This window comes from Martes martes (assembly GCF_963455335.1).
Source record: "Martes martes genome assembly, chromosome: 17".
Taxonomy (NCBI): domain Eukaryota; kingdom Metazoa; phylum Chordata; class Mammalia; order Carnivora; family Mustelidae; genus Martes; species Martes martes.
The window spans coordinates 49,692,928-49,716,286 of NC_137905.1; the positions used below are offsets into that span (position 1 = coordinate 49,692,928).

Below are 23,359 nucleotides of genomic sequence, written 5' to 3' on the forward strand. Positions count from 1 at the left end.
CTTCAGCTCAGGTCATGATACCCAGGGTCCTGGGATCGACCCCCGAATCGGGCTCTCTGCTCAGCGGGGAATCTGCTTCCTCCTCTCTCTGCCTGCTTCTCTGCCTATTTGTGATCTGTCAAATAAAGAAAATCTTTTAAAAAATAAAAATAAGTAAATAAAATTTTTAAAGGCGGGGTGGGGGGGGAGTGGGAACCGAGGAGAAGAGGCAGGGATGGGGCTGGGACCATGAAATGAGTCACAAGACAGGTGATGCCGCTGATACCAAGAGAAACTGTGAGAAGCACCGGTTGACTTGGGATCCGCAATATTTTGATAGCTGGAAAATCTGGGTGAGTTCAGTGAGGAGGTGGTTCCTGCCATTAGGGCTGTTACTGTGTCATTTACCACATGAAAGTTTCCGGAGACTGAGTCCCCTGCAGGGGCCGTTAGGGAAGTTGTGAAAGGAGCACATAAATCCCGATTCACTAATGGTAGGGCTAGGGAGAGTTTTCTTGTGACGATCAAGTGGTGAGTTGGGAGAGGTCTTTGAGGGGACGGTGCTCAGTCCATCTGCACCCATCCTGTTTCCAAATCAGGTCACATTCCGAGGAACTGGGGGATAAGATTTCAGCAAACTTTTTTTTTTTTTTTGGTGGGGGGAGACAGAATTGAACCCATAACAGGCCCAGAAACCACTGGAATCACGTTTTAGTCTTGGGCGAAGGTGAAATTAACGATCAGATAAATTCATTCCATGGATAAGGTTAGGCTTCCGGTGCAAAGTCATGTCCTAGACGGCATCCTTGTGACTTACGTGGCTGTAATCCTTCCCTAGATACCTGTGTCCTTGTGAGCAAGGGCTTGGGGGTAGGTATTGCTAGAGAGTGAGTTCAGCAAGGGATCATCCACATTTTGGATTCGAGGGGTACTGCAAGGGAAAACCATGTCCTGCAAATTAGCCTTCAGCGTCCGGGAAAATTGAGCAGGGGCTTCAATGAACTCTTGAGCCCACCTGTCCCCGTGTATTGTTGACTTTCCCAGGTGAAAACAAAAAGATGGTGAACCAGACGTAGAAGGATATGAAAGAATGTGTAGAGGAGGTGTTAAAGTGGGGGGTGCTGGAAGGTAGAGTGAGGCCAGGAGAGTGTGTGGAGTGGGAACTCTCGGGAACCTAGGTTTGACTGTTTTATTTATGGCCTTCGGGTCTTGGACTAGCCATATCCCCATGGTAGTCTGGAGTTCTAGATGGACAAGGTGGGAGTGCTGCAAGGGCCGGGAGCCGGGATTAGGAGACCCCGGATGATGGATGGAGGCACCTGAGGTCGGTTTCAGGAAGGGCAAGAAGTTTCCATTTCCACTTTGAGAGAGGGTCAGCCTCCAAGATGCGCCCTATGTTGTTGGGGCCCAGAGAGAATCCAAATGCAGGGCAGCTGTGTCTTGAATATGTGGGCTGAGGGAAAGGTTGATGGGGTTTTGGGGGGAGGGGGAGGGAGCAGGGGACTAGGAAGGGTGGTAACAGGCTGAGATGGATAGGAGCAGTCTGGGACGTCGAGACATAGGCTCTCTTGTGAACATGAAATCTTGACCTTCTGGATTGAAATATTAACCCTTCCTGAAAGATTTCATGGAGGAGTTTGGGTATAAACCGTGCTGGGGAGTAAGGGCGCCTCGTGAGTCACAGAGTGACTTAGACAAGCGTAAACACATGGCGAACTGTGGGATTCATCATAATCACTGTTGTGTACTGGGGCAGGGGAAAGGGGAGGGGGGTGGGTATTTATGGGGAGGGTGTGACCCATGTCTAAAATGGGGCAGGATACCCAGTAATGGGGATAATCATTTCCCCTGTGGCTTGAGGGGTATTTATAGGCACAGAGGAGAAAGCATGCCGGGAGGGAATCCTTGGGGAGACGAAATCTTACCCCTCGAATTTAGTGTCCCTTTTCTTTACAGTCCCTACAAATGCCCCTGTCAAGATCAGGGTTGGCGGTGTCTGATGGCCCTGATAGGATGGGCTTTTTCCATCCCTGAGTGTTTAAGTTGCGGGGCCTTAAGTGACGTTCTTGGCTTTGACTTGCTCTGCCATGGCATCCTAACGGTGTTGCACTGCCTCATGGGATTCTGCAGTCAAGGCATTTTCCCAGCTGACGTCATGAGGTTTTTAAAGATCATTTTATTTTTTTTAGTTTATTTTTGCGCATGCGCACATCAGCAGGATGGCGGGAAGGGCAGAGCGAGAAGCAGACTGCCCACTGGGTGGGGAGCCCGCTGCGGGGCTTGATCCCAGAGGCTCTGGGATCATGACCTGATCCGAAGCCAGACGCTTAACCCACTGAGCCACCCAGGCACCCTTTGGCGTTTTGGTTTTAAGTTTTCAATTATTCATTTAAGTCATCACTACACCTAAGGTGGAGCTAGAACTCATGATCCGGAGATCGAGTCTCCTGCGCTCCCGACTGAGCCAGCCAGGCGCCCCTACCATTATGTTTATGATCATATCTCTGACTTCTTGTCTCAGGGTGTTAACAAAACTGCTGACCAAGACGGATTATTCAGGATCCGGCCCGGGTAGGAGGAGGTCCATGCATTTCCCAGCTCGGCTCTGTCACTGGCGATGGGGTTTTCCCTCTGTTGCTTGTCCTCTTGGATCTCAGACTAACCAGTGTCAGTGGGAGAGGCATTCAGGATGCAGTCCGAGAGACTCCAGTATTTCCCAATATTATTAGCTCAAATTACGCCTCAAAGGCGTTCTTGTCCATTTGGAGATCTTCACTGACGTTCTTCTTAGCTTACTTAAAAAAAATATTTTGTTTACTTACTTGAAACAGAGCAAGTGTAAGAGAAAGAGAGAGAAAGCACTGAGGCAGAGGGAGAAGCAGGCTCCCTGCTCAGCGGGGAGCCTGATTCGGGGTTTGAGCCCAGGACCCTGGGATCATGACCTGAGCTGAAGGCAGACGCTTAACCGACTGAGCCACCCGGGGGGCGCCCCTCTGAGCTTCTTTATTCAGAGCTGTAGCTCTGGAGCCAACCCACAGATGGACTAGGTGACGTACAGCAGGGAGCCTCAGAGAGTAAGCTCCCTGCACTGGCCTGTTTTTCCAGGCTTCAGGAAAGCCTTTATGGTAAGCCTTCATGGTAAGTCTGAGTGTTTAGAGAGACCTTGTTTAGGTGCACCCTCCAATCGCCTGCCCTCAGCTGCAGGGTCACAAGTCTGGGTGACACTGAGGAGCTGGGGAACAGGAGGGCAGGGGGCAAAGGTGGAGAGATGTTCCTTCTGCCTACAACCTCCAGGCCAGGATGAGGCTTGAGAAGTCAGCTCGGAAGACCCGCCTTCCCGACCCTCAGGCTCACTCCAGGATGCCCCCCTTCCTGGACTTCCCCACCCCAGCCCCACCTATTCTGGGTCATCACTGACCCCAGACAAGTCTGTCTCTCCACTGGATGATGAAGCCCCTGAGGGTAGGATCTGGGCTCAGTCACCACCATGTCCCCAGCATCACCCAGGCCCCACCATGACAAATGGATGAATCGGTCAATGAGCACATTTGGTGCATAGGGAAGTCATCACATCAATTTAAAAGAAAATATGAAATATTGTGGATCGAGTTTTTGCTATGTACCAGACCTGCGCTAATGGTATGTCGTTATCAGTAGTTATGTTAGAGGTAGCGCCACTGAGTGAAACAGTGGATCACACAAGCCACGGGATTACTTTGCTCTAAACCCTCCATCCCTCCAGTCATGTCCCTCCATCCATCCTCCCAGCCTGGCATCCTCCTTCCATCTTCGAACTCTTTGTGCTTTTCTCTTCCCTGTCCTTAGGCTACCCTTTGTGTCTTCCCCCTTCTAGTCCTCCCTCCAGACTTCCCACCCCAGTCAGTCCTCCTCCTGAAACTCCTCCGCCTTCAGCTTCCTCTCCCCCACTGCCAACCCTCTCCCATCCCCCCTCCCTCCCGCCTTCTCAGACAGTCCTCCTTCCAGGGGAATTCCGTCTTGGTGAACAACAGACTCATGATAAGAGAGTGCGGTGTGGCCAGAGACCGAGGCCATGGGGCCAGAGATGAGTTCGTTTTAATCGCTGGGGAATTCAGGTTGGAAATAACTACCCCTGACCCGCCACGGACCCCCATCATGCTCTTCTCCCAGGGTGTGTCCCATCCATTTGGGGCAGGAAGCCGCTTCTGTTTACAACAGTTCCTCGCTGAGATGGTGCAGAGGGCCGCTCTCCGGGGACCGGAGGACAGCAGCATGGGGCAGCCAAGACGGGAGCATGGGGCCTCAGAGGACACTGATGCGCTCGGCCAGCCCCTGCATCTCATGGTCCTGCGGCAGGAGGGTCCCTTCGAAGTCCCCATCAGCGGGCAGCCCAGGCCCGGGCAGCGGGTGCTCTGCCACGAACTGCTCCCAGCGCGCGTCGTCACTCTCGTGCGTGATGTACCGCTCGCCCATCTTCCCCTCCAGTTCTCGGAGGTCCAGCCATGTCTGGTACTCCTGGGCCCGGGAGAACAGGGGTTAGCTTGCAGAGCAGGGCCCAGAGCGGCTGAGCTGCGCCCCCACGTTATCTGTCCTGAAGCTGACAGGCTCGGGATCAATGAAGGTAAAGCCACACCCTCTGCAACCTGCCCAGCCAATAGATATTCAGCTCCGCCTCCTTCCACAGCCCAGCCAATAGGAGGCTCAGCCACGCTCGGAGCCACGGAAAATGCACCTGCAGCCTTCACTAGCTATAGAGCCAATAAGCCATCGGGCTCCACCCCTTCCTCCAACCCAGCCAATGAGACCTCCCCCCAACTCCGCTCTCAAGCCCCGCCCCCTGCATCACCTGTAACCAGGGGTGGCTGAGAGACTTGTCCACGCTGTAGCGCTTGCGCATCTTCACCTGCAGCAGGTTGTTGATGAGGTCAATGGCTGCGCGGGGAGGAGATGGACAGTTCAAGCCCTGCGCGGTAGGGACCGCCCCTCCTGCAACAGGCCACTCCAGGGGACCTGCTACCATCCCGGCCTTCCTTCCGCACTGGCCCAGGTAGCTTGGAAGCCTCACCTGCACAATTGCTCACTCACGCATTTCCTCATCAAATTACCATTTTGTCCACCTCTCCCCGGACGCTGCACACACACTAGCTCCTACATGTCTTCACCAAGCCTCTCCCTCAGTTTCCCCATTCCTATGTCACCTCCGTGAGTTTTGTCATACAGAGGTATACACAGGTACACCTGTCCTATCCTTCACTTAGTGTTTTCTTTAAGCCAGGGATGCCTCCGTAGCTCAGTTGGTTGGGCCACTGACTTTTTTTTTTTTTAAGATTTTATTTGTTGATTTATTTGTCAGAGAGAGAGAGAGAGAGCACATGCACACAAGCAGAGTGGCAGACAGAGGCAGAGAGAGAAGCAGGTTCCCTGCTGAGCAAAGAAGCCCGATGTGGGACTTGATCCCAGGACCCTGGGATCATGACCTGAGCCAAAGGCAGTGGCTTAACCGACTGAGCCACCTAGGCGTCCCAGACCACTGACTCTTGATTTCAGCTCAGGTCATAATCTCAGGGTTGTGGGATCGAGCCCTACATGGGGCTCTGAGCTCAGCGTGGAGTCTGCTTGAGATTCTCTCTCTCTCCCTCTGCCCCTCTCCCTGCTCACACATGCTCTCATAAATAAATAAATAAATAAAAATCTTTAAGATATATACATTTTTCTTTAAGCCAAACCATTTGTCCAAGATAAACTGTGAAAAAGACAAGGCAAGTTAAAAAGCAGCATGTATCGGACACTACCACCTGTGTCAAAGGAGGAAATAAAAGAATGTATGTCCACATATTTGCTTGCACGTATTTAAAAGACTTGTAATAGCCAATGCCTTTGGGAAGAATGGCAGACAAAGGAGTGAGAGAGGATTTTCACTGCAGACCCTTCTGTATATTTCAAATTTTGAGCCATGTCAGTATTTGATCAAAGCAAAAATCGATAACATTTGGTTTTAAATCACTTCACTTTTTAAAAATTCATTTTCCGGGGTGCCTAGGTGGCTCAGTGGGTTAAGCCTCTGCCTTCGGCTCACACCACGATCTCAGGGTCCTGCAATCGAGCCCCACATCAGGCTCTCTCTGCTTGGCAGGGAGCCTGCTTCCCCCTCTCTCTCTGCCTGACCCTCTGCCTACTTGTGATCTCTGTCTGTCAAATAAACAAAATCTTTAAATAAAAAAATATTTTAAAAAATTCATTTTCCCCCTTGAAAACCTTACGGGGAAAATGAATTTATTTATGATGGAAATATCATATCACCCCAGTCAATGAAAATCCAAAGATCACTTGCTATGTCCACAAAAATCAGATGAAAGTAAGCATTATTAGAAGGCAGTCGGTCAGAGGGAGGGAAAAATGAAACAAGACAAAACCAGAGAGGGAGATAAACCATAAGAGACTCTAAATCTCAGGAAAAAATCCGAGGGTTCCTGGAGTGGAGGGAGCTGGGAGGAAGGGAGTGGCTGGGTGATGGGACATTGGGGAGGGTATGTGCTATGGTGAGCGCTGTGAATTGTGTAAGCCTGATGAATCACAGACCTGTACCCCTGAAACAAATAATACATTATATCTTAATTTAAAAAAAGAAGAAGGTAGTCAATGGTTTCCTACAGAGGCTCAGAGATAGGCCTGTTCTTTAGGAAAAGGAAAATTAGCAAGTGTCAGGCATTCAAGACAAGCCGACACTCACCAGAGACTGTCTCCTTGATCAGAAGCCTTGAAGGACAAGGCCCCACTGTGTGAACCCCTCTGAGTATAGGCCTTGTCCACATGGCCACCCTCACACACGTCAGTCTGCACCAAATTCACTCTCCTACACCGGACACACTTTTACTGAGACTTCTGAGCGGGTCCCAAAAGACAATCCTGAGGACCTCCAGTATTACTCCAGTACGAACGAATCCATTCTTACCATTTAGTGCTTACCTCTCTCGGGCCCACTGCTGCCACCTTTTCCTGCATTAAGCCTCCTGTCAACCCCCTCTCCACCCGCTCCACGAAGTCATATCCCTCTAGGGCCTTTCCCTGCTCGATAACCTTCTCCCCACATGACCTCTTCTCTCCAACTGTCCCCCAACCCTGCCCTCCGGTGCCACTGCTTTTGTGAGGCTAACCGTTTCAGGGTGGTAACCCCAAAGATTCCAGGCCCCAGCCCATGCCTTGGGAGGAAGGCTCCGCCCCCTCCCCTGGCCCCCCCCAGCTGTATGGCTTCCACAGGTCCAGTAGTCCCTCTCCTGGTCCCACCTTAGACAGGCCAAACCTCGCTCAGCCCCCAAAGCACCAGGTGCCTGTCTCAGTCCTTCTGGAGTAATTCGTTTTCTGTGAACTAGGAACCAGGCCTGACCAGTTCCATACACATCCCTGAGTCCCTGCCCCAAGGTTCCAGGTTCAAGGTACCTCACCGTTTAAAGGACCGCCCTCCCTGCGGCCCCACCCACCACTAGGCTCCACCCCCACAGCCTAGACTTTCCAGGGCCCACCTATGGCCCCGCCCACTCCCCCCTTTCCCCGCCCCCGACCCACCTCCCGAGGAGATGCGGCTCCAGGGGCAGGCTGGGTACATGAAGGCAGCGTTCTGGATCTGGTCTTTGATGTCCTCGTCCTCGTTGAAGGGGAACGTGCCGCTGAGGCTGACGTACATGATCACGCCCACCGACCACATGTCCAGCGAGCGGTTGTAGCCCTGGTTGAGCAGCACCTCGGGCGCCAGGTAGGCAGGGGTGCCCACCACCGAGCGCCGGAACGACTTCTCACCGATGATGCGCGCAAACCCGAAGTCACACAGCTTCACCTGCAGGCGGCGTGGGGTGGAGGGGCCGAACGAGCGTTAAGGCTGCACCCACCCAGCGACGCACCCCCACGCCCTCCACTGCGTTTCAGAGAAAACCGAGCTTCTCCTCTCACTAGTTGAGGAACCTGGGCAGTGACTTACTCTCTGTGCCTCAGTTTCCTCATCTGTATGAGGAGGGGAATCAAAACAGCACCTACCTCAAACGGTCCTCATGAGGATTACATGAGTTTCTCCATCTAAGGCTCACGGGACCCAGAAATGCCTCGTATGTCACGAGCGCTTAATAAATGCCACCTGTTCCTGTATTTCCGCCACACTGAACAGGTCTCTTAGCCATCTTGTGCCTCTATTTCCTCTTTTGCACAACGGAGATCCGAAAAATCCCTACCTTAAAGGGTGGTTGTATGAATGTATGATTGTTGAATGAACAAATACATGGAAAGTGCTGGGAGCTCAGAATGAGCCTCACTGGTCTCAGGGCCGGGAGCTAACAGATGAGCGGCCTCACCTGTATCACGGATGTTAATAGCAACTTCCTCTGGGGCTTCCCTGGGAATTAAATGGGACCCTGAGTGCAAACTGCTGACCATGATGGCAAGTAGTCAGTAACAGGTGTTCGGCCACTTTCCCCTTGATGGTGGAGGCAGTCTAGGGTCACAGACAGGCTTTGGAGCCAGCCACACCCAGGTTCAAGGTCCCGCTCAACCTTCCTACCAAGTCCATAGGCAGCACCATCTCTGTGCCGCCATCTCTGTTCATATATGGTTCCTCCCTGGTTCAAAACTGTTCTGTGGCTCACTTTGGCTCTCCAAACCCTTGAAGCCCCAAGTCTCTGTTGCCTGCCCTCAAAAACAGCCAGACCCAACCAGTGACTCAGTGTGACAGCCATACCACTCTGTCCTAAAATCCTTTTCCTTTTCAAAGATCCACCCTTTTCTCCAGATGTTATAATGGAATATTACTTGGCTGTTAAAAGAAATGGAAGGACTGATCAATGCTACAACATAAGTGAACTCTGAAAACATGAACTTAGGGGCGCCTGGATGGCTCAGTGGGTTAAGCCTCTGCCTTCGGCTCAGGTCATGATCTCAGGGTCCTGGGATCAAGCCCCGCATCAGGCTCTCTGCTCAGCAGGGAGCCTGCTTCCCTCGCTCTCTGCCTGCCTCTCTGCCTACTTGTGATCTCTCTCTGTCTGTCAAACAAATAAATAAAAATCTTAAAAAAAAAGCAAACAAAAAAACATGAACTTAGATGAAAGAAGCCAGTCACAAAGGGCCACATATGCTATTACTCGATGTGCTCCTTATACGAAACACCCAGAACAGGCAAATCTACAGGATGTCGATTCATGGTCGGGATGAGGAGTGGTGGGTTTGGAGGATGATGTCTAAAGAGTACAAGGGTTTGTTCTTGGGGTGATGAGATGTTCTAAAACTGATTGTGGTGACGGTTTCACAACTCTGTGAATACACTAAAAGCCCCTGAATTGTACACTTTTCTTTTCTTTTTAGTGGGGAGCCCAATGTGGGACTCGAACTCACGACTCTTGAGATCAAGACCTGAGTTGAGGTCAAGAGAGTCGGATGCTCACCCGACTGAGTCACCCAGGTGCCCCTGAACTGTATACTTTGAATCAGTGAATTATGTGGTGTGTGAATTATATCTCAATAAAGTTGTTCCCAAAAAAGTACAGATCATCTTGCTACAAAGGGTCTTTGCCAGGGCTGCTCCCACTGCCTGGAATACTTGCCCATCCAAAAAATGGACTCCTATTCTTTCTTCAGAGTGGTTTTTTTTCCTCTGACCCTCCAAGTGGGCTTTAGAGTTATGTGAGCTCAGAGAACCATGTCACAGAACACAGTACAGATGGAATTCTATTTTTGTGACAACATGATCAACATTTGCTCTTCCCTGTGATCTGTGCTGACCAATATGGTGGCCACTGGTTCCCTGTGGCTACTGAGCACTCAAATGTGGCAAGACAAATTAGTTTTTATTTTATTTAATTTTCATTAATTTACATTTAAAAACTGATCCTATGTTCCATCCCAGGCTGCCACTAACAACTGAGCGACTTCCAGCAGCAGAAAGAAACCATGAGGTTGATGTAAGTTGTTTCCACAACAATGCTTAATTGACTAAAATGAACCCCTGGCTTTTGAAATGAAATGAACTCAGTGTTTGCAAAACACAGATCACAAAGCAAAAACTTTCCAGGACTGGAAGGGCTACATGAGAAACTGTAGCTATAGGTCCTTAAACACAGTAGGCACTCAATGAATTGTATCTGTTACAACCGTCACCCCTACCTACTCTGGTTCTGCCCCTGGGGGTAGGGAGAAGCGTTCTCACCGCCCAATCCGAGGCTCATAAGAACTGTTTTCCTAACAGACCTACAGAAGAAATTACCACTTGCCCCTAATATCTGTTCTCCGCTCTCACCCTTAATAATAAAATCTTGAATGGAATGGACCACACGGCCACGCAGAATAAAGACTACATCTCCCGCCCTCCCCTGCAGCCAGCCATGACCACATGACCTTGTCCTAGCCAATGGGATACTAGAAAACGTGCCTTGTAAACTTCCATAGGTTCAGAGAAGGAAGGGGGTGTGTCCTTTTCCTCCACCTGTTTCTTTCCTCCTCCCTCCTGCTATCTTGTCACATGACGGGGACCATCAAGAACCATGAAGTCTAGAACATCATAGAGAGGCCAGAACAAGACACCCAGAGCCGAGCACCTGACTCTAAGAAACTGCTTTTTCAGCCACAAAATGCTCATGCTGGACCCTACATGAGTGTGAAACCAGGGTCTGTTTTATTTAAGCCATTGTTATCTTGAGTCTCTGTGTCCAATTATCCCAATTCATACAATCCCCACCCGCCTCCAGGATTAGCTGCACTTCCCCAAATCAAGCTGGGGGACACGACTGACCTGAGGAAAGGGGTCGGCTGATGCCAGCAACACGTTTTCCGGTTTCAAGTCACAGTGGACAATGTTCTTGAAGTGAAGGTGTCTCAGAGCCACCAGGATCTGAGGGGAGGAGGTGGGGCCGGTAAGAAAGGTAGGACGCTACCTGCCCCAGATTCTGCCGCCAGCCCTCCAAACCCCATCCATGCCCTTCTCTGCACCCCTAAAGATGCCCCCCAGGGCCAGGGGAGGCATTGGGGCCCCAAAACCATGACACCCGAGATAGGAGTTGGATAATTCCAGAAAGACTCGACTGGAGCAGTGGGTTTGGGAAGAGACAGAGACCCTGTGGCATGTGGTAAGCTCGTGACCAAAAAGAGCTAGGAGTGAGGTTCCTGGCTGGCTCAGTCTGCAGAGCTGGTGACTTGTGACCTCCTGGAACATGAGTTTGAGCCCAACCTTGGGCCTGGAGTTTACCCTAAAAGCAGGGGGGCAGGGGGAGGGACTACTGGTAAAGTAGAAGCCTTTAAGAAGGTACTATCATGTGACTCCAGTTTTTAAAAAGTATGTTTCATCCATTAAAAAGTCTAAGAAGAAACAGTACAAATACCAACATGATCTACATTATATATCAAATGCAGTACCGGTCGGGGGCGGGGGGTGGGATTCTAGAGCTGGCCTGTCCAGGTGGAAAACCCAGCTCTACACTCACTAGCTTGTGGCCTCGGGCAAGCCACTTCAACTCTCTGCGTTTCCGTGTTCTCACCTATAAAATGGGGGGTAATAAAAGTACCCATCCTCAGGGGTCGCTGTGAAGTTTAAATGCGTTGGGGCACAGAAAGTGTTTAGGCCAGTGTCCAGCACAGAGCAAACATGATGTTAGCTATTACTGTTGTTGGTACCTGTTATCTCCTTGGGATGGCCTGTGTATGAACATATTTCTGTGCATGTTTCAGATAGAGCTTTTCCTGCTCTGGTAATTCAAGAGTATTCTAGGGTGGCAAGGTGAGCTGATTTACGAAACAAAAAGCAAGAAATCCAGATACAATTTCCAACTCCTTTCTCTGTGGACACTATGGTCTTCCTTGATTCTGTGGAATCCTCGGGCTTCGGCCAGGGATACTGAGATCCACGGTGTGTATGTACTCCTTTTCTCGACTTCCTGTTTGTTGACCACCTCCCTCCCCTTCTAGGACAGGAGGAGAACAAAGAGGGCTGGTTGGAAGCTAGACAGATCAAATCTCAGCTAGACCGCCACCTAGCTGTGTGACCTTGGGCAGGACATGGACCCTTCCTCCACCTCAGTCTCCTCATCTGTAAAATGGGGGTACTGGTAATACCTACCTCAGAAGGCAGTTGTGAAGCATAAACAAGCCCATGAGGTAAAGGGCCTAGCACAGGACTTGGGGTGGGGCAGACAAGAGGCGGAAGGCAGAAATCTGCAGAGAGAGAGAGAGAGAGAGGAGCAGAGGCAAAAAGGGAGGGAGCGATAGAAGACCAGAAAGAGAAATCAACCAGTTGCTGAAGGCAGGCAGTTCCCTCTCCCCACCTTAAGTCTGGATGAGCCTGCTTCAGTGGGCTTCTCTCCCCACCCCACAAGTCAACCTGATGAAGGTGCAGTGCTGGGGAGAGCGAGGGGGCAGGACCTCCATAAAGGAAGCACAGCACAAGGGACTTTGCATCCAAGAGAACACGTCCCAGGATCAGGTGAGGGACAAGCTGGATGGGAAGGCCTTTCTAGGAAGGCTGTAAAACCCAGAAGCTACAAGAGGCTACATTTAACATTCTAAAAGTTAAACTCTTGATGGCAAATAAAAGCCAGGAATGAAATGAAAAGGAAAACAAATACTGCAATAAAAAACAAACAAACAAAAAAACCTGAACAACACAAATGACAAGGATCCAGTGTCCCTCATATACAAAGAGCTTTCACAATTCAATAAGAATAATCCAACTGAAAAATGGGCAATGGGAATAAAAAGCACAGGCCAATAAACATAGGGAAATACGCTCAACCTCACCCATGATTTTTATTTTATTTTTTTTCATCCATAATTTTTAAACTGCTAAATGAAGCCACATCTCCACCTGTAAGACTGCTGATTGTTTCAGCCAGAGTTAGCTGTTGTTAAGAGCAGACCAAAGGGATTTTAAAGGACAGCTGGGCAGCGTGTTTAAAAAACTCCTAAAGCACATTTCCCTGGACTTAAGAGTCTTATCTTCTGAAACATGTTCTTTTGAAATTCTCCCACCAGAGCCCAGCAATGTGTGTGGACAGATATTCACCAGTTGTCTGTAATGGTGGAAAAGTGGTAACAACCTCTGTACTCAGCAATTACAGGATTTGGTGATATCCACCATCGGATACAACCAAGAAAAAGAGGCAGCTCTGCTCACTACATACTGCAATAGAATAGCCTTCCAGAAGTACTTTTAAAGTGAAGAAAGTAAGAGGCGGAATGACACACAGATGACACCAGTGAGTTTGACCTTACTAGTTAAAAGCCCAGATCCTAGGGTCTGCTCCCACCAGCTGGGTGACCCTGGACAAGTTACTTAAAGTCTCTGAGCCTTGTTTTTTTCACGGCCACTACCACATGACTTGCGATGCAGATACAATGAGTTAAAACACCATTAGCATCCCCCTCCCCCACCCTGCCCACTCTGGGTGATCGCTATCCAGTCCTGGGGCTCTCTGGGTCACAGCTACGTCCCCAGCACTGCTGGGAACAGAGCAGGGGAAGACGGGGAGCTTGGTGAACCACCTTAGGAATGGATGAATGAGGTCCCCACAGAAAGGCCTCCCTCCCCTTCCCTTTTCCTACACGAATACAGTCAGGCCTTAGGGAACCTCATTCTATAAAGGAATAAAAATTATACAATAATCATTTCTGACTTTTCTATACTACTAATATAACTATCACTACTGCTCTCTTCTTTTTGTTTTCTTATTTTCTATTGTTATTACTCTCTTATTACTCTACAGTCTGTTCTGTTATTACACAATTATTTTGAAATTATTGTTCTATTATTTTTTCTATTGTTATTATTACTCTCTATTTTTTATTATCTGCCAGTAGGACTCCTGCCAGTGTCTGCGGGAGCTGGGTGCAGGGCAGGTGGGGAGGCGGGTGGAGGCAGGCGGGGGGGCGGGGGGCAGGCGCACCTGGGTGATGAGGAACTTGGTGAGGCGCTCTGGGAGCCGGCCCTTCTCACTGGACAGGATCATCTCCAGCATGTCCCCATGCAGCTTCTCCATCACCACGAACACCTTCTCAGGTGTCTCAAACATGCAGTCCAGGTTCACAATCCCGGGGTGCCGCAGACTCTGGGGTAGGGGTGGGGAGGGGAGGGTGGCAGTCAGGGTCCAGGTTGCCCGTGAACTTGGGACCCCAGAGGTGAGCCACGGGAGCAGGATGACAAATGAGGAGGATGTCCCCGGAGGGTCAGCAGCTCCTTCCCCGGGAGTGGCTCTGGGGGAGGGGGAAGGGGCTTCAGACAGAACCACATCCCCACACCACCAGGTATCTAGAAGGATCGTCACATCATAAAGCTCTGTTGAAGGTCCAGGGTTGTGGGGGGCCGGGAAGAGGGAGGGAGCAGAAGTATGGAACAATGGGACCTTTGTGCATCTCTGTGTTGTAAATTCTCCTCCCTCTCCCCGGCACACCCTGCCTGGCCTAACCCCATTTCTACCCTCCAGGTCTCCACCCAACCTCCTCCCTGGGTTCTAGGCTATGGTCCCACCACTTTCCACCCACCCTCTGGTGGCAGCTTCAGAGATCTTCCTAAAGTACACACCCAACCCTGTCCTTTCTTTGCTAAAAATCTTTCCAGGGCTCCCCAGTACCCTCAGGAGAAAATCCATAGGCCTCCTCCCTGGCCTCACCTCCCACCACCTCCCCACATATAAATCATCTAGTAACCTCAAACTTCAAATTCCTAGAAGGGTTCATGTTCCCTCTTACCTCCAGACCTTTCTTTGCATAGGCTGGTCCCTTTGCTCAGAACACCTTTCTACCCCCTAAGTCTCAACATGCATGTTCTCTCCTTCCAGGAAGCCTTCCCTGACCACCTCCAGCCTGGATCATTTGGCCCCTGAAGGGAGGAGGTGGGAAAGGAAGGTCCTTCCTAGGTGGGGCCTGAGCTGGGCCCCGGAGCCCGGTCACCTGCAGAATGGCCACTTCATTCCGGAGCTGGCTCTCCTGCTTCGTGGGGAAACGAAGTTTGTCAATGACCTTTACTGCCACATCCCGGCCTGTCTTCCGGTGCTTTCCTGGGCAGGACATAGGGGAGACTGGGGATGAAGGGAGCAAGACCTTCTAGTCCTGGTAAGAGGGGACCCCGCCCCACCTCCCGCCAACCACAGAGACACATAGTTGAACAAAGGTGGGCAGAAGGCATCAAGATGGCTCTGTGGGGTTTCCAGGAGGGATGTGAGGGGCGAGAGGCCTTGGGAATAAAGGTGGAATGAAGAAGGTAACAGACAAGAGCTCTGAGGAAAATCTAACACATGGGAAACCAGATTTATGACCAATCAGAATCTAGGAACTAGCTCTGTGGCCAATCAGAGTGCACAATGCTCTCTCTCTCTCTCTCTCTCTCTTTTTTTTTTTTTAGATTTTATTTATTTATTTGACAGGCAGAGATCACAAGTAGGCAGAGAGGCAGGCAGAGAGAGAGGGGGAAGCAGGCTCCCCACCGAGCAGAGAGCCCGATGCAGGGCTCGATCCCAGGACCCTGAGATCATGACTGAGCCACCCAGGCGCCCCTGCTCTCTCCCTATTACGAACGGGAGAAAGCCCATTGGCTTTTCCCAGTGAGAAAAGGAGAGGCTTGCAACCACCTGCCTGGACGACCTAGCTTTCCAAGTCAACCAGAACAGGAAGTGAGCACACAGATAGGAAGGTCTGGAGCCCAGGAACCGCCGGGACCCCTCTGGATCAGCTCGGAAGCATCCGTACCTCCATAGACCACTCCAAACTGCCCGGAGCCCAGTACCTCGTCCGGGAAGATCTGGTAGACGGTGGCAATGTCCTGCATGGCGGGGATGGGAAGGGTCAAGGGGGCAGATGGAGCTCGGGCGCTGAGGAGACTAGGGAGGGCGGGAGGCTGCGTGGGAGGCATAGGCCATCCATGGGACCATGGGGTGTGGGCAGGGTCTCACCACGTTCTCTTGGATCTGGCTGTTAGACACGGAGATGCTCAGAGAAGCCTGTCCTGGGGAGAGGGGAGAGGTGGAGGTGAGGGGACCCTGGGCTCAGGACTGTCTTCACCCATGACTCCAGAGGCAGCCTCTGGAGCCACACCACCCGGGTTCGAGAACGGGAATAATGACAGGTGCTCCCTCGTAGGGCCAGTGGGAGAAGTAAATGTGACAGGCTGAGGGGGCTGGAGAAGTGCCATGAACTATTTCACTGAGCACTGCACCCCAAGATCTCAGGGCCAAGGGATGCATGCTGATCCCATTTTACAGAGGAGGACACTGAGGCTCTCTCAGGAGGAAAGCCCAAACGGGTTCCAACATCTCCCCGCCTGAACTTGCCAAGCTACTACCCAACCAGAGCCACACATTTCCAAGGTTCTGAGCCTTCTGCCGTTTGAACATCTGCCCCCTTCCTATTCCAGGCCTGGCCCCTTGTCCTCCTCCCTGGTCTCTCTGCCCCTGTTCTGTTCTCTCCAAACCTAGGTCTGTCCTTCCCCTGCTCCAAACTCTGCCATGGCTCCCCAGCGCCCCCAGGAGGAAGCCCAACGCCCTCCCATGGCCTCCCAGGTACCGGTCCCTCATTTACCTCTGACTTCAACCCCCACCATGCTGTGTGTCCTCCCGACAGCTGGCCTCCTTGCCGGGCCTCAGATACAGCCAAGGCCCGTCCTGTCTCCTGCCTTTGCGCCTGCTGCTCCCTCTGCCAGGAACGTGCGTCCCTTCTGCTGGACTTAATTAAACCCTTCCCATTCAGTCTCAGCTCAAAATTCCCTCCTGGGGCCACGTCATGTTCTACATTACATCTGTCATTCATGCAGGGTGATCTGTCACTCACACTGGATTATGAGCTCCAGAAGGCAGGAGCCTGAGGCTTTCTGGTCATCTTCTGCCTCTGCTTGAAATACTGCCCTTCTGCAATCCCCTCTCTCAGCCCTCCTCAGCTTTCTGGTCTCAGCTCAGACGTTGCCGCATCCAGGAAGCCCTCCCGGCTACCCAGGCTGGATCAGCTATCCCTTCTGAGCCCCCACAGCTTTCTGGTCCCCTGTCCCAGCCCTGTCACTCTGGGTTGTCACTGCTTGGAGACAGGTCTGTCTCCCTTACTGGACTGTGAGCCCCGAGAGGGCAGGTCCTGGGCTGTCTTGGTGACGACTATGTCCCCAGCGCTGTCCAGCATAGGGTGGGCACAGAGAAGACCCTCAGTAAATGCCTGAATGAAACAGCCTGAACTCACAACCTGGAGGAGTTGTCGCCACCTGGGACAAGACTCAGAAAAGGGAAGTGACATGCCCAAGTCCACACATCAGGTCTAGGGCTTAATGGAGATTTGGACTCAGGCTAGCTGAATCCAAAAGCCGCATTCCCCACTATGCCATTTCCTGCCTTCTCCCTGGCTCTTCCCTTCCCTGGGAGCCCGCACAAGCCCTTCCAGACCCCTGCTCTCAGGGTCCGGGGCGGGGTGTGGGGGGGGGGTACTTACTGTGGGGTGTGTGGCCTGGGGCACTGGGTGCGTCCTGGAGGATGACTGGCATCAGAGCCTGGCGGATGGCTGTTTCCCAGCCCCTGGCAGCCTCGGCCCCCTGCCCACTGGGCCCCCCTGGGGCTCCACCAGGTGTCTCGCCCACAAAGTAGGTGACATTGGCAGTGACAATCTCGAAGCAGTGAGGGTTGGTGCCTGGTGGCACGAGGCTAAAGTTCTGGGCGGGCTCCACAGTGAGGATTTCTGACAGTGGAATTTCCTGGCAGGATACAGAACCAGCATCAGTGAGGATGCCCGGCAGACCCTGGGGCTCCCCACTTACTCAGAACAGCACACACAATCCAGTGGCAGTGGGAAAGGGCCTGATTTGCATATTTGCATAGAGTAGTCAGAAAAGGCCTCCTGGCCGAAGTTACATGAAGCAAGCGATCAGAAAGGTAAAAAGAGGCCAGCTGGTGGAGGATGGTGGAAACAGCATGTTCAAAGGCCCCGAGGTGGGAAAGGCTTGTGTTCAAAGAATATGCTCTATTCCCATTACATGGGTGGTGCCTAGCACACGGGAGATATGCCATGTTTGGTGAACAAACGAAGTTAGGCCATGAAGGGCCTCATGGGCCACAGAGAGGAGCCTGGGCTTTGTCTCCAGGGCCCTGGGGAGCCATGGAAGGGTTTAGAGCAAGGCAGGGGGAGGTGTCTGGCTGTGTGCGGAGGGTGGACAGGAAAGGATGGGACTGAGACAGGAGACCAGAAAGGAGGCTGAGAGGGCCAGGTGGAGGGGAGGGGACAGGGAGAGAAGGGGCAGGGTCTGTGCAGAAGGAAAAGAGCATGCTTTGAAAAGTGCTGGAAGAGAAACTGTGGGGGGGGGGGGCGGGCCAGGACACATTTGCAGAAGGGAGAGAAAAAAATTAAAGTAAGGAAAGAACGAAACAGGGACAGACTGACACAGCTTATAAAGGCAGGCGACAGAGACGTGGTGGGGGCAGCATCTAAGTGTGGCCGAGAGTAGGGGCAGGCTGAGAAGTCACACCCACCCCCACCCCGTGGGAAGCCGCTGCAGAGCAGGGAACCCCGAGGCGTCCGAGTTTTATTTTAAGGGCAAAGGGAGGATTCTGACGGTTTTCTCGGCCCCTCTGGCTGCTATGTGGGACACGGGTGTGGGGGCAAGCGCAGAAGCGAGGTCCCAGGAGGAGACGGCCCAGAGCACCGGGCGGCCATGGCGGGTGATGAGGAATACGGATGAATGATCCAGTACTTCATTATAAAGTAATAACGATAACAGCGAGCTCCACACAAGCCAGGCCCTAAGCTAACTGCTTCGCGGAGGTGATCGCTGAATTAGGGCAGCGGCCCTGCGGTGAGGACTAGTCACTGAGGCCTTTTACAGGTGCCAGACGGGAGGGCAGAGAGGTTAGCCGCCCCGGGTTCCCCAGCCAGAAAGTGGTGGGCCCAGGTGGGCCCATTTGCTGATGACGTGCAAGCAGGCAAGCACCTGGGAGAGGAGTGAGAGGAGGTCTGGGGGAACTGGGGGGCCGGAAGGCCCACCTTGTAGTATCTGTTGGTCGTGTTGTTCTGGAAGAGTGTGATGCACTTGCAGTCCAGGCGCCAATAGTGCCGCTTCCTCTGTTGGGAGAGGTGCTCCAGGTGAGGTGGTCGGTCCTTGGCGCGTTTGGGGCTCCAGCTCTTCCCTGAGCCAAACCCCGCCCCCAAGTCTAGCCCCGCCCCAGAAGGCCCCACCCCTTCCGTCTCTCATCACCCGCCCCTCTAATTCTAGCTCCGTCTTCAGTAAGGCCCCGCCCATCCCCCCGCCCCCCCCTCGTCCCCTTCTCAAATTGATCCCGCCCCTCCCACCTTAGCTCACCCCACCTTGCCCCGCCCCATAACCCCTCTCCAACTTTAGGTCAGCCTCCAGCCACACTCCTTGGCCCCTAAACCTGCCCCACCCCTATCTCTTACCTGCCCAGACCCGGCCCCTCCACTATAAGCCCTCCCCACCTTTCCTCCCAACTTCGCTCCACCTGGCCCTACCTTATATCACAACCCCATTTATTACCTCCAGTTAGGCCTCTAGCCCGGCCCAGCACCCCCTGAGCCCATCCTCTAGAACCTGAGCCCTTCTCGGCCCTACTCCTAACTCCAGCTTCCCCGTTCTTGGTCTCACGCCTCCCCTGACATTGTCCTTAGCCCCGCGTCTTCCCCAACTCCTGCCCTGTCCCTCCACTCTCCCTTAGAACCCTTCCCTCTAATTCTAGCTCCGCCTCCAGATGGGCCCCGCCTACCCCCTAACCCCACCCAGCCCCACCTCCTAAAGCGGAGTTTGCCCCGCCCCTAACCTTAGCTCCGCCCCACCTAGCCCCATCCCGCCCACTCACCAGCGTGTCCTTGTTGCTGTAATGGACCACCCAACCCTCGCGCAGGGTGGTGCTAGATTTCCGCGTCGTGTGTCGCACCGACTGCACCACCCTCATTAGGGGGATGTACCCCAAGGAGCTGGGAGGGAGGGGGAGAGGAAAAGGCAAGAGGTTACAAGTGGAAAATACCCATAAGCACTTGGGGCCTCAGAGCGCATTTCTGCGCAGTCAGGAGTGGGGTTGTTTTTGGCCACACTTTTGTGGTTTCCACATTTCCCATGGGGAAGGGGACGCTAGATAGGGCCACATAACAAGGCTGAGGTCCGAAGTCAGGCAGCCTGGCAAATCACCTAACCTCTACGGTACCTCCGTTTCTCCACCCAAAGGGGTTGCTGTAAGGGGTGAAAACCTTTCTTAGGAGTTTAGCACAATGCTTGGCACCCAGTGGTCCTCCCGTAAGTGCTAAGCAGCACTGAGCCCAGTGACTGTGGAGCCAGCTGTGTGACACTAGGCAAGTGACTCACCCTCTCTGTACCTCATTGCCCTTATCTGTGCACATGCTATTATTACAGAGAGGAAATAAACGCTTAGAGAGATTCACAGACTTGCTCAACTCCAGAACCAACCACCTCTTGATCCCTGCACTAAACCAGGACTCGCATGGCCCTGGCACTTCCCTTGGCCTCTCTGAGACTTGGTTTCCTCATCTGTGAAATAGGCTGCCTCTCCCAACACCCCCACCCCACCCAAGTCCATCAAGATCCAACTCTTATAGCCTCTTACTCTGTTACTAAACATCTCAGGAAAGACCTGGCAGAAAGGGAACTTGAACTTCCAGGCAGCTCCAGTCAGGTAGAATCAGTAAGAAACTCTCTGTAATTATTGTGACTTGCATATCCAACTTCTCTTCCGCCTGGTCTCCCATCCCCTTCCTGTGGCCCTCTCTGCTCCAGCCACACCAAACTCGGTGTTGTTTCTGGAACATGCTTGGCCCTACCACAGGGCCTTTGCACTTGCTGCTCTCGTTGCTTGGCAAGCTCTTCCACCAACTATCTTCCACATGTCTCCTTTCCTCCCCCGGCCCTCCTTCAGATCTCTTCAAATGTCACCTTCTCAGAGAGACCCCCTTTAATGAACCTAAAACAGTGTATCTTCATTCTCTATCCCCTCCCGTTGCTTTATTTTTTTAAATTTATCTTTATTTTTATTTATTTTTTGATAGCAGTCATCAGTACCTGATGCTATGGATGCCTTTGTTTACTGCCTGTCTCCCCAGTTAGAATGTCGGCTCTATGAGGCCAGAGAGTTTTCCTGGTTTGCCTCACAGCTGGGTGCTTGGAAGTCCTAGAACCCCCAGTCGGTGCTCATAAAGTGTCTACTGATGCACCATGGAAATGGCTCACCCTCCTCCCCATGTCAATGACCCCTTGGCCCCGTGGGGTGAAGTCTCAGCTCCTTTCTCTTAGTAATGACAGGCTGAAGCCGGTAAACTTCAATCTTCTAACCTAGGAGTGGGGATGGTGTTCCTTACGGTCCTCCTGAGAAGGATTTCATTCAAGGATAAAGACACATCGATGACGGCTTCAATCCACAAGTTACCCTCATTTACACATGTCTTACTGTATTAGTACAGTATACCAATAATAGTGTGTTAATATTATTCTAAAACATGCCAAAAGAGTGAAAACATCTAAAAGATGAGATTAAAAGTAAAGAGAAGCAGAAAGGCAAATATTTGTCCCCATACTCCAGAATGGATCACCTCCCACCCTCTGCGCTTCGGGGACTCAAGAACAGAGTACCGGGGAGGATTCTCTTTCCATCTGCTCAGCGTTTACAACCCGGCAAGCACTTGACCCGCGTGATCTAACGGAATTAGAAAATTGCCCTACGAGACAGGTGCCGTCATCGGCCCAGAGAACGTCATTCACTTCGCCCTTAGGGCGATCTGCAAAGGTAGGTCCTACTTTCACCCCCATCTCACTGACGAAGGAACTGAGGGCCCAGAGAGGTTAATCTCCTGCCTAATGCCTTACAGCAGATTCCCACGTTCTTACTCTTTGCTCTGTCACTTTGCAACACAGACTGTTTCTGGAAGGGGCTGCCAGCAGCTAATCCCAGGGACGTCCTCGAGGGAGAGGAGCTAAGCAGGTGGGAGGCGGGGAAGCAAGAGGGTTTGACTACCATTTGAATGACCGGATGAGCAGTTCCAAAAAAGAAATATACTCTAAATTAAAAATCTGCTTCTATGAAAGCTTTTCAAAAAATGTACATTTTGGGGGCACCTGGGTGGCTCAGATGGTTAAGTGTCTGCCTTTGGCTCAGGTCATGATCCCAGGGTCCTGGGATGGAGCCCCACATTGGGCTCTCTGCTAGATGGGGAGCCTGCTTTCCCCTCTCTCTCTCTGCCTGCCTCTACTTGTGATCTCTCTCTCTCTCTGTGTCAAATAAATAAATAAAATCTTTTAAAAAATGTACATTTTTTAGGAAAAAGGTATAATTTAAAAACAAAGTGTGGGTGCCTGGAAAATTTACAGGGGACATTGAGCTATTGTAGAGATAGGACGGGCCTTTTCCGGAGGGTGCCCCAGGTACCTCTCAGCCTTGCCTCCCTCGCCTTCCCCCTCCTCACTGGCGTGGAGGGCATTTTCCGAGTGGGAGCCCGGGATGACCCCCGAGTCGTCAGACTCGTCCATGAGGGAGCTCTTGTCAGCCTCGCTGAAGTCGGTGGCCTCCTCCATCGGCACATCTAGCAGGATGAGGGCGTCAGAGGGGCCTCTGCCCAGTCCCACCACCGCCCCCCACCCCACTTCCCTGCTCACCCCACAGCCTCTCACCTCCATTGATGAGTGCTTCCCCTAAGCAGTCGTTAGGGACGCGGGTGGCACAGCGCTTATGACAGTTAAACTTGCAGTCTGGTATGATGACAGGGAACAAGCAGACAGGTAGGAGGGGAGAGAGACGTCGCCTGTAAGGGTTGAACCTCGACTCCTAACCCCCAGGCCCAGAAGATTCCGCTTTTGCTCTTTTGGGGCTGGTTGTCCCTCTTTGAGTCTAGAACATTCGGGGCTGGGGGATTTCTTGCTGTTGGGGGCTGGTCTGTGCGTCATAGATGTTTAGCGGTCATCCCTGACCTCTACCCACAAGATGCCACTAGCACATCCCTGTAAGATTCTAGATTTTTTTTTCTAATTCTAGAGTTCTAAGATTCCAGATTTCAATGTCCGACTGTCTAGAACTTGACACATCTATGATTCTAGTTTTATGAGTCTAGACTGCTAAGGTTCCTTGATGTCCAAGGTTCTAGGGTTTTTGATAACTTAAAGTCTAGACATCAGTGACTCTATAGTGCTACAATTCTGGACTTTGGACCCTCCAGAATCTGATGATTCCAAGGTTCTAGGATTCCACACACCCAAGATTCTAGAATTTGACTCTTCCGATGAATTCTAGAATGGGATAGCTCTAAATTTTATGGATCTCGATTTCTGGTATTCTAGAATTTGATAATCCAGAGTTCTGTGTTCTGTGTCTAGGACTGTAGAATCCCATGGCCCCAAGAGTATATGATTCTAGACTTCTAAGGTTCACATTTGATGCTTCTAGGCTTCTACCATATTCAAATCTGA

The 23,359-nt window shown here is 51.8% G+C and overlaps 1 protein-coding gene across 1 annotated transcript in view; it reads right to left on the reverse strand.

The window, feature by feature from the left end:
- Window positions 1-4,006: 4,006 nt before the first annotated feature.
- Window positions 4,007-23,359, reverse strand: part of PRKD2 (protein kinase D2) — a 31,815-nt gene continuing 12,462 nt past the window's right edge. The window contains exons 6-18 of the mRNA XM_080829478.1: window positions 22,568-22,645; window positions 22,326-22,479; window positions 19,752-19,869; window positions 18,925-19,002; window positions 17,383-17,641; window positions 15,867-15,919; window positions 15,664-15,736; window positions 14,869-14,975; window positions 13,866-14,027; window positions 10,724-10,822; window positions 7,522-7,789; window positions 4,805-4,890; window positions 4,007-4,473 (exon numbers count right to left, since the gene is read on the reverse strand). Coding sequence (XP_080685604.1) covers window positions 4,261-4,473; window positions 4,805-4,890; window positions 7,522-7,789; window positions 10,724-10,822; window positions 13,866-14,027; window positions 14,869-14,975; window positions 15,664-15,736; window positions 15,867-15,919; window positions 17,383-17,641; window positions 18,925-19,002; window positions 19,752-19,869; window positions 22,326-22,479; window positions 22,568-22,645 — 1,748 coding nt within the window. The 3' untranslated portion in view covers window positions 4,007-4,260. The remainder of the gene's footprint in view (window positions 4,474-4,804; window positions 4,891-7,521; window positions 7,790-10,723; window positions 10,823-13,865; window positions 14,028-14,868; window positions 14,976-15,663; window positions 15,737-15,866; window positions 15,920-17,382; window positions 17,642-18,924; window positions 19,003-19,751; window positions 19,870-22,325; window positions 22,480-22,567; window positions 22,646-23,359) is intronic.